The sequence below is a fragment of the Camarhynchus parvulus genome, chromosome 2, assembly GCF_901933205.1.
Source record: "Camarhynchus parvulus chromosome 2, STF_HiC, whole genome shotgun sequence".
In the NCBI taxonomy this organism is placed as follows: domain Eukaryota; kingdom Metazoa; phylum Chordata; class Aves; order Passeriformes; family Thraupidae; genus Camarhynchus; species Camarhynchus parvulus.
In genome coordinates, this window is record NC_044572.1 from 43,799,045 (window position 1) to 43,808,913 (window position 9,869).

The 9,869-nt window shown below is 40.0% G+C and overlaps 2 protein-coding genes across 3 annotated transcripts in view; one reads left to right on the forward strand and one right to left on the reverse strand.

The window, feature by feature from the left end:
* ACAD11 (acyl-CoA dehydrogenase family member 11) overlaps positions 1-553 on the reverse strand; it is a 29,282-nt gene extending 28,729 nt beyond the window's left edge. Inside the window, exon 1 of the mRNA XM_030969622.1 lies at positions 232-553. Within this exon, the coding sequence (XP_030825482.1) occupies positions 232-368 (137 nt within the window). The 5' untranslated portion in view covers positions 369-553. The remainder of the gene's footprint in view (positions 1-231) is intronic.
* A 58-nt stretch (positions 554-611) lies between these two features.
* UBA5 (ubiquitin like modifier activating enzyme 5) lies at positions 612-9,847 on the forward strand. Of its 2 annotated transcripts, XM_030969634.1 has the most exons (12): positions 612-807; positions 1,817-1,862; positions 1,956-2,045; positions 2,760-2,869; positions 3,282-3,368; positions 3,925-4,009; positions 4,829-4,933; positions 5,110-5,237; positions 5,637-5,772; positions 6,232-6,307; positions 7,086-7,192; positions 7,770-9,847. In XM_030969634.1, the coding sequence occupies exons 1-12, from the start codon at positions 662-664 to the stop codon at positions 7,851-7,853; spliced, it is 1,200 nt and encodes a 399-aa protein (XP_030825494.1). In that variant the 5' UTR covers positions 612-661; the 3' UTR covers positions 7,854-9,847. The 2 variants fall into 2 exon arrangements, with proteins under 2 accessions (XP_030825494.1, XP_030825499.1); XM_030969639.1 differs by lacking the exons at positions 612-807; positions 1,817-1,862 and having other exon boundaries at positions 1,962-2,040.
* The last annotated feature ends 22 nt before the right edge of the window (positions 9,848-9,869 follow it).

Genomic DNA, 9,869 nt, shown 5'->3' on the forward strand with positions numbered 1-9,869 from the left:
GGTGAGCTGGGACATGCCTTTAATTGGATTAAGTCAGAATGCATCTTAAAAATCCGTCGATGGCTGCTATCCTCCATCCCGACGGCAAAGGGCTCTACCTCTGACCACTTTCCCTGGCGGGCGGCAGCGAGCGGCTCCTCTGCCCGCCCCTCCCGGGCGCTCCGGGGCAGGGGAGCGGCGGCAGCCCCGCCACCAGGGTCAGTGCCCTGTCACCGGTGTCACCTGTGTTACCTGTACTGCCTGACAGCCAGCGCGCCCGCGGGCTGCCGAAGGAAGCCGGGCAAGCGGCTGCTCAGGTACCGCTCCAGGCTGCCCTGGTCGAAGCGGTGCTGCGGCCGCACCTCGCTAGTGCCCGGCTCCGCCGCCATCCTCGGAGGCCGCGCTGGAGCCCGCCCGGCCGGGTCACCCGGAGGCGCCTCGGTCCGCCGAGGAAAGTGCTCCGCAGCCCCCTGGCTGTCGGGCCCGGCGGCTTCTCCCGGAACACGATTTTTCCCGGGAGGCAGGTACCGCCCCGGCGGACACCGCCCCTCAGCCCCCGCCCGCTGCCGGCCGTGAGGAGGCGGCCCCGGGAAGGGTCGGCCCCGGGAAGGGAAGGGCCGGCCCCGCTCCGCCCCGGCGCTTCCCGGAAGCTCCCGGGGCCGGGCAGAGACGTGTCGCTGCCATGGCGGATCCCGGGCGGCTGGAGCGGCTGGAGCGGCGTGTGCGGGAGCTGGAGGAGGAGCTGGCCCGGGAGAAGCGCGGGCGGGCGGCGGCGCGGGCCCGCATCGACACCATGAGCGCCGAGGTGACCGACTCGAACCCCTACAGGTGCGCTGAGGGGCTCTGAGGGCGGCGGGGCTCTGTCGGGGCGCCGAGGATGGGCAAGGGGGAGGCCGTGGGCTGGAACGGTGTGTCTGGGGGAACGAGAGAACCTCTGACGGGTGGGAATCTCAGGGATGAGGATGGATGTGCTCAGGAGGGTGTCGGGCAGCGCAGGAGGCAGGGGCTCCGAGAGGGATGCTCTCGGGTTTCCCACCTGGCTGGGCTGGCAGGGCTGGATGTCAGGGTTACTTTGTATTATCTTGCTTTACAGTACAGGTGAGGAGGGAGAAAATCTGAAAACCTTGTGTTTTTCAGCTAGGTTGCTAGTAAATGGGACAGGTGTTGGTATTATATGAAGTCTTATTCTCGTTCCTCCAAATTGCCTATTTTAGAAGTTGATTTATAGAATTCTTGAGCTTTAGAGACCCCTTGCCTTCTAGAAATCTGATGGTTTTTTGGTTTTTGTTTTGTTGGCTGGAGTTTGGTTTTATTTTTCTTTAATACACGTTCATACTTGTACTTTCATGAAAAATGCCATAAAGGGATAAAATGTTACTTTAAAATCCTTTTGATTATCCTCAAAACCTGATAGTCTCTATTTTTTTTAATGTTATGTTAATCTAATCAAATCGATCAGAAAACAGTGCAAGTCTTCAATAGTTTGCTGCCATATGGTTCATTGCAAAAAAAAAAGTGTCACCTTTCCTTCTGTAAATCAGGGATTCAGTTACAAAAATATCTGTGTCCTCCTGATTTCATCAATATTACCAGAGGAATAGGTGCATGAGTTTTTGCAGGGTTAGGACTCTGGGGCAAATAGGAAAGTATCTACTCTATCACTCAGTCTGTACCTAGCTGGCAATCACAACTGCACTGGAACAGCAGGCTTGCGTTTATTGCTTGGTGAGGTTATTTCTAAAGCAAAAGTGATTTTAAATACCTGACAAGGAAAATTGTTGTTAGAAACATAAAGAACATTTTCTGTGTTAACATTGCTTTTCATTTTTCTTTGTAGTCGCTTGATGGCATTAAAAAGAATGGGGATTGTCAAGGACTATGAGGTAGGATTCTATCTGTAATGAAACACTGTTTGCATTTTTTCCCTGGGAGGACCACTTTTGAGATTCTGATGTGTACGTTATTCCTTCCTACAGAAAATCCGTACCTTCACAGTTGCAGTAGTAGGTGTGGGTGGCGTTGGCAGTGTGACTGCTGAAATGCTGACAAGGTGTGGCATTGGTAAGGTAATGAGATTTTTTTTTTGTTCTTCTTTATCTTTATAGTAGATTGACCAGTCCTCTTCGTAAAGAATTTTAATTTATTTTACCCAAATAGAAAAATGTTGTGAAGAAAGTACTCAAGAACAGCACTTGTGTAAACATCACACATGACAAGTCTGTATTTTATTATGCTGGTAAAATTGATTCATTTAGGGCTTGATCATCATGTGAATGGTTCTTCTTTGGATGTTTGTCATCTCCATATTCTTATATGAACCCGTCTCTCTAATCTTCATACTGCAAAAGGATTATTGCCAAAGGAAAACAAAACAAAGAAAAGGGAGGGGGTATTTCACATAAAGTCATGTAAGAACCAAGTTTATATCATGCAATTGAAATGTAGTAGATGTAAACCAGAAATCTTTATCACAAACATTAGTTTTTCATGTGGCAGCAAGTAGGAAGGTGATAACAGAGGTGTTACTGTTCATATAGTTTAATCTCTTGGATATTCTTAGTTTTAATGACTTAACAGATTGGTTCAGTTTTTTACATCCTTATAATGTTTTTACCTCTTGTATGTGAACTGAATGGGCCTCTGAGGGAGGGAGTTTGGTTGGGGGAGGGAGTTTTCTATGTGTTTGGTTTTAGAATTAGTTTTGTTGTTCAAAATTGCCACAGTGCTCTGTTTGCAGAGTCTCTGGAGATTCACACGTGTTAAAACAATCTTTGTTGTAGCTGCTCCTGTTTGATTATGACAAAGTGGAACTGGCAAACATGAACAGACTCTTCTTCCAACCTCATCAAGCTGGATTAAGTAAAGTGCAAGCAGCAGAACATACTTTGAGGTAAAACTTGGAGAAGTGGGTATCAAAATGTATTGAGCCAGGATGCTGCTCTAGAAAATCAGTGTTTCACTCTTAATCATTTGCAGAGGAGCATAATCTAATTTGGGAATTTGAGTATCAAATGTTTGTGGGGATGATTGATACTTCAAAGACATTTTTGTACTGGCCAAAACCCTAATGTGAGTCTACTTTTTAAGTACAGCCAGTTTTGCTCAGAAGTTTGGTATAAACGATGCCACTTCCATATGTTGTGGATTTTTTTCTTATCTAATCTGAATTTTTGACAAATATGGGTGAATTCTAGAGTTCAGAGTGGAAACTTAAGACTGTAGCAACACTTGTGAAGTTAGGGAGAAGAATGCAAATTATCATTGTATTCTTTACCACTGACTCCTATTATTTCCTCCATAAGGGATATTAATCCTGATGTTCAGTTTGAAGTACATAACTACAACATCACAACACTGGACAACTTTGAGCACTTCATGGATAGAATAAGGTAAAATTCCCCAACTTTAGGATATTGCTAAGTTCTGCTGATGTGTGATTCTACACAGCCTCAAGTTTTTCTTCTTGGGGCCCTTTTTCAATTTAATAACTTCCAATTGAAAAATCTCTGGGAAATACATGTATATGATGACATTCCTACCTAGATGTGTAATGGAAAACAGATCATATCTTGAGTGCTCTGTAGCAGTGTTAGATATGATTTATAGAATGAAGACAGTAGTTATTAGTGGATCTCATAGAGATCTGAAATAACTTAGACCATTTGCAGTTCTGTTGTACAAAGATACAATTCTCCAATACTCTGTACTGTGAGTGCACACTAGATAAAACAGTCTAAAATGCCCATGTATTTAAATCCCAGCCTCAGCATGGTGTTGTTTCTACTGCAGATCTAAGATGCTGATTGTGTCCTGTACTGCATTTGCACAAGCTTTGTTAGAAATTCACTTTTCTTGGGCTTCTGTACTCTACAGCAGCATGTTGGTCGCTGTGTTGGTGTTTTGTTCTGCTGGCAATTTCATGTGTATTTCTGATGCTTGTTTCAGTAACGGTGCACTGGAGGAAGGGAAGCCTGTGGATCTGGTTCTGAGCTGCGTGGACAACTTTGAAGCTCGCATGGCAATTAACACGGTAATGCCACCAAAGGCTCCAGCTTGTGGAAGTCTGTTTTTTCCTGTAAATATGTTAGGAGTTCTGGAATTATAGAAAAGACATGAACTTAAAAACAATCTCCTAAGAAATGTCCCCCTTGGCTTGAGAAATCTGAGCTTTTACCCAGTTCTTATAAACCCATTTTATGTGTATAAATATCACTAAAGACTTTGAAGTTACTATCAACTAATGGTTAGTAAAAGACTGAAGTATCATAAACTCTGTCTTTTCTAATTACTCTGTTTATATAACAGTATTTTCAAAGGCTGGTATGTTAAATCTTACAAATTTTTAAGGACTTACTATAGCTAATTGTATACCTCACATGACTTTTTATATACTAAAAATGCTGTTTATTTAATCAAACTCTTTCTTTATAATAGCAGCCAATGTAGGGCATATGCCAAATGGATGTTTTCTGTTACCCTTCAGCTGACTTGATCCATAAATTGCAGGCAGGGAAGACACATAGATACACTCTACCCAAGCCTCTAAAAATAATTTGTGGAATTATATTCTGTAGTGTGCTGTAACGGGGTCACTAATGTCTGTGTTGTTAGAACATCTCAGGTCCTCAAGAAAGCACAAAGGGCTGGCTTCATGAGGGCAACTTTAATTTGCTGTTTGATTTGTCCTTTGATAAATAATTTCTGTCTCTTCATGTACCTTTTTCTGACCATAGCCTTTTTGCCTGAAATCAGGGAGATGAATGTGTTTCATCACTCCCACTTGTTTTGGGCTCCTATTCTTTTCATTAAACTTCTGCAGTGCTGACATGTTTGTTTCTGTGTTTATAAGGCCTGCAATGAACTTGGACAGATCTGGATGGAGTCTGGAGTGAGTGAAAATGCAGTGTCAGGACACATCCAGCTGATCATCCCCGGTGAATCTGCTTGTTTTGCGGTACATGGTGCTCTGCTGAATTGCTCTCTTGCCCTTTAGAGTGGGACTGGGAATGTGAAGATTAGCTGGCCATGAGTGTGATCCTGGCACAGCTGATGCAGTACCTTTAAATTCTGTGTGATCTGTGGGATTTCTTGAATGCTTTTTTACAGCTTATTTTCTCTATTGCCCCTCAGTGTGCTCCTCCACTGGTAGTAGCTGCAAATATTGATGAGAAGACATTGAAACGAGAAGGAGTTTGTGCAGCCAGTCTTCCTACAACCATGGGTGTTGTGGCAGGAATGCTTGTACAAAATGTTCTCAAGTATGTGACTGAGTTGTTGCTATTTGATGTGTACAGCCAAATATTTAAATATTTAATTATGCTCTTATTTGGCATCATTATGCTATATATAAAAAAATGCTGCTGTGCTGACTTGTCTTTGGAATTTTGTACATGGACAAAGAATAAATTACTTCTCTTGCCTGTAGTTGAGTTATTCTCACACACCATGAGAAGATGGGATTCTGTATTGATCCAGTTACTCTGTTGCCAGCAGACTACAGCATAACTGGATTTAAGGCAATTACAGTAACTCACATCACAACTCTATGAGTCTGAAAGTGTATTCTTAAAGTTCTTTGGGGAAAAATTATTCCCTAAGCAACTGAAGTTTTATGTTTGCACCTGCATTACAAGCTCCTTCTTTGTCTGTGTTTCTAGATACCTGTTAAATTTTGGTACTGTGAGTTATTATCTTGGTTACAATGCGATGCAGGATTTCTTCCCAACGATGTCTATGAAGCCAAACCCCCAATGTAGTGACCACAATTGCAGAAAACAGCAAGAAAATTATAAGGTAAAAACAGTTTGGGTTTGTGGGTCGATTTTTTTTTCTTTCCCTTTTCTTAGAGAACAGAACAATTTGCAAATCTTGTAGTAAAAGAAAATGTTCGTTGCTACTCCAGTTTGCAGCTCTCATCTTCAGATGGTTGCCACATGTTTCTAAAGATACAGTACTTACCTTAAAGGGTAGGAAGAAGAGTTGAGCAATTATGTAGAAGAAAATATTGCTTAACAGAATGCAAACTTTTCTAGTAGTCATATGTTTCTGAGTGTTAATGGGTTTGATGTTTTTTTTTTTTTAACTTGCTGGTATTCTGCCTTTTTGCTCCTAATCAGTCACCATTTAGAACCTTTTAATCTTACATATTGGAAAAAATGTGACTATTAGGCTTGAACTTCTTTGCTGTTTTTGGAAGTTGGACTGTTACGTTGTTGTTATTGAAGGGATTGTTTTTCTGTGTTTTTCCTCCAGAAAAAAGAAGCTGCAAGACCAAAAGAAGAAGTAATTGAAAAGGAAGAAGAAATAGTACACGAAGACAATGACTGGGGTAAGTCATCACCAGGAAACTAAATGGTTTTCCCAATACTAAGATTCATTTTGGGTGAACACAGTTTAGGGTACACAGAATTTTTTGAGTTCCTATTTTTTATAACTTACACTGTGTAATTACTTTCGGCTTTTCACAGGTTTTGAAAGTAATTTTAACACAACTTGATGATATGTTTTTAGTGCAATGTGCAGGTTTTAGGCTGAAAATGTAACTGCTGCTTGAATAAAAAACTTTCTCAGAAGATGGTTTGAAGGTGAGGGAGATATTAGAAGATGTGCTAACTGCATATTCCTTTTAAATATACTAAAGAGCAGTTTTCATTTCCATAACCACTGTGCTGAGGCATCCCATGGATTTTTATATTCCTCTGAGGGTTTTAAATTAGAAGGAATTATTAAGATAATAGGAGTGGTAAATGTATTTTATATAACCACTTTAAGACTGGAGATATATGTTCTGTTTATTACATGCTATAGAAAATAATCTTATCTTGCAACTAGGAGAAGTGTCCTTATGGTAAAGTTTAAATGATAAGGACAAGGAAGAGATGCTATTCTGCTTCATAAGTTATCTATGTAGAACATACTATATTGTAAAGGGAAAATATTTTCTATTGGTAATGAAATGAAGTTGTTGAAATCAGAGGTGTTTCTAGTTTAATTTAATTCTGTTTCTGGAAAGTAGCTGCATCTTTTCTCTTACTGCGATAACTTGGTGATTAAAGAACTTTTTCTTCTAACTGCTAATGGAGTTTTTGTTTCCTTTTAATGCAAAGGCATTGAATTAGTATCAGAAATTTCAGAAGATGAGCTGAAGGCTGCATCTGGCCCAGTACCTGAGCTTCCTGAGGGAATTAGTGTAGCATATACTATCCCAGACAAGGTAATGTACTTATTCTTTATGAGTTTTTGAAATATACATTGTAGATTAAATTTATAATACCAACCAGTTTGGTTACCCTTTAAACCTAGAACAGAATTCCATCTTGAACAATTCCAGTGAAATGTGACCTCAGTTCATTTGATTATTCCTTTTTATGGTCCACTTTTGTGTTCCTGGGAAAGATAATTCTTTAAGTGTGGATGCTAGTGTGAATGTACTGCTGAGATTGTAGGAATTAATGTATTTGGGGGCTGGGGGAGGGACAGCAAATGTCAATTTCTCTGTTGATATTTTGGTGACTAATTAATTTTTCCCATGCATATCTTGTAAAAGCTGTATGTAGTCAAAGAGCAATGAGTATACCTGGGGAACATGGAATCTGAATGTACTGCAGTAAGAACATTCTAACTCCTAGTCAAAATCGTTTACAATTGAAGCTTATAATCACTTAGGCCTAATCTCACAACTAAGTGCCTGGTTTTAGGAAAACAGTGTGATGTAACAGCAATAAACCTGAGCTATGGGGTTTTTTTGTTTACTTTTCTTGTTAACAACTTTTTCTTCCTGTTCCTAACAGGAAGAGAATTCAATAACTGGGGAGACAGTAGCAGAGTCTGAAGAAAGCCTAGAAGAACTCATGGCCAAAATGAGAAACATGTAGAAAAACAAATATTAAGTACAACTTTCATGAGTTTGGATGGACATTGGATTTTGAGAAGACCAGACTTCTTACTTTTTTCCTTTTTTTTACCTCCATTGAAACTTACCTTTACTTTTCTGATGAAACAGAACTGTTACAGGGGCAGGAAGTACACAGACTTAATTGTTTATATTCTGTTTTCTCATCATGTCTTTATTAACAGATAGAGCTGTGCTACTGTAAATTTTAGTTTCTCAGATTGCTAGTGTCTAGATATTCAGTGGCAAATAAAAGGACCTGGATAAACTAAAAAAGCAGGCACAGCACATTATATATACCCTATCATGTGATGAGAATAGCACATAGAACAGGCCAAGGGAAAGATGAAATCTGCTGGAGTGGACTGAGTGGGTGAAGGGCAGATGATAATGCCTCTCTCATGGTGCTGCTCCTGATTTTCCAGGCACTTTTACTTGGTTGTCGTTCACTGTCTAAAGTCTTGGCATGGATCATGCTGTGGCTACTTTTTCTGAGTAATGAGAACATATAAGCCTTTTCATCTGCCTTAAATATCCCTGAGATGGAATTTTCTTTATCAGTGTCTTACTGCTGCTTGTCCTTAGACAGCTGCCTATGTTTTGTATGGGATGTTTGAGTGTACTGTAAGACAGTGAAGTCTTCTGGTATTATTAGGAGCATGCCACTATTTTGTCTGGCAGATGCTTTTCATGACAGAAATATGAGCAATATTGGACAGAACTGGAGATTTTGTCTACCTTTTCAGAAGTCTAAATATTATATTTTTGTTGGTTACTGAAATTTTAGCTATAATTCTGATCACTCCCCATCACATGGGCTATATTAAGGAATATAAGTCTGAGTTTGCATAAAAAGTCTTCTAAAATTAGATGCTATAAATTTTTAGTTTTGCGACTATCTTCTTGGAGTAGCTCACCTGTTGTATTTGTCTTGTAAATGACATAAGTTTAAGTACAGTCATACAACCTTTTAAATGGCCACGTGTTAAACTGACCTGTAAATATTTGCATCCTGGGGCACCAGTACCCTGCAGAACTGGAAGGATCAGTTTCAAATATTTTAACTACTGTGGGCATCTGATCCAGAATTTAGTAATTATTTCAGCCTTGGCAGTATAGTACAAATATTTCCAAAGTGGGCTCTTCAAAAAACTTTTCCACAACGTGATGTAGCCAACATAGAGCCAGCTAGTATTGGTAGTAGTAATAGTAGTAGTAGTATCCCACTAAAATGAGAAGAAACAGCAATACCATCGAAGTGCTTCTGTTTCTTAGGGCAGCTGAATGAATACCTGTTAGTTATACTAATAATTACTTTAAAAATGTTTCATTTCTAAGTAATGGTTACAAAATTCAAAATCGGTTTCCTCCACAGCTGACATCGAATTGCATTATACACAGAAAAATCACTTCTGAAACCAGTGAAGCAGATTTTGGGTGGGTTTTGAGTGTGGGGCATTATACTGTAAAATTGAAGTGGCTTTTTTGGATTGAGTTCTGTTTTGGAGAGACCAGGTTTTTGAAATGAACTGCAAAGAAAGATAGGAAATAGAATAATGAGACCATTAAAAAGGTAGATACTTGAATCTGTGTCACTAAGTCTAGGTTAGCTTGATCCAGTGTCAATTTACGTGTTACTTACATTTCTGTGTGGCTTTCACCTTTCTGTTGGGAACAATAGAAGTCAGGCACACAGCTGTGTGGATCTGGAGATCCTGAGGGAAATGGCTGATTCATTTCTACAACAGCTCATTTCATCCTGACTCTTAATTACTTGGCTGACATGGCTGCTATCACAGCATTGACAGCTTTATGAGAGGCAACTTGAAGTAAACTTTCTTGAGGGAATTAATACACTTTTGTATGCCCTCTTAGAGAGTACACAAAATGGTTCTTGTGTTAAGCTTTCAACTTGTATATACAAGAAAATTTTAAATAATCAGAAAATGAATAATTGTATGAAGAGAATTGTATGTGTCAATGGTTAAAATTATTTAAA

Excerpts from the sequence above, each read along its gene's own strand:
- UBA5 (XM_030969634.1), top strand. The coding sequence starts at position 662 with ATGGCGGATCCCGGGCGGCTGGAGCGGCTGGAGCGGCGTGTGCGGGAG. Across the intron at positions 2,046-2,759 it reads CAAGGTGTGGCATTGGTAAG|CTGCTCCTGTTTGATTATGA; the intron begins GTAATGAGATTT and ends TCTTTGTTGTAG. Across the intron at positions 3,369-3,924 it reads CACTTCATGGATAGAATAAG|TAACGGTGCACTGGAGGAAG; the intron begins GTAAAATTCCCC and ends TGCTTGTTTCAG.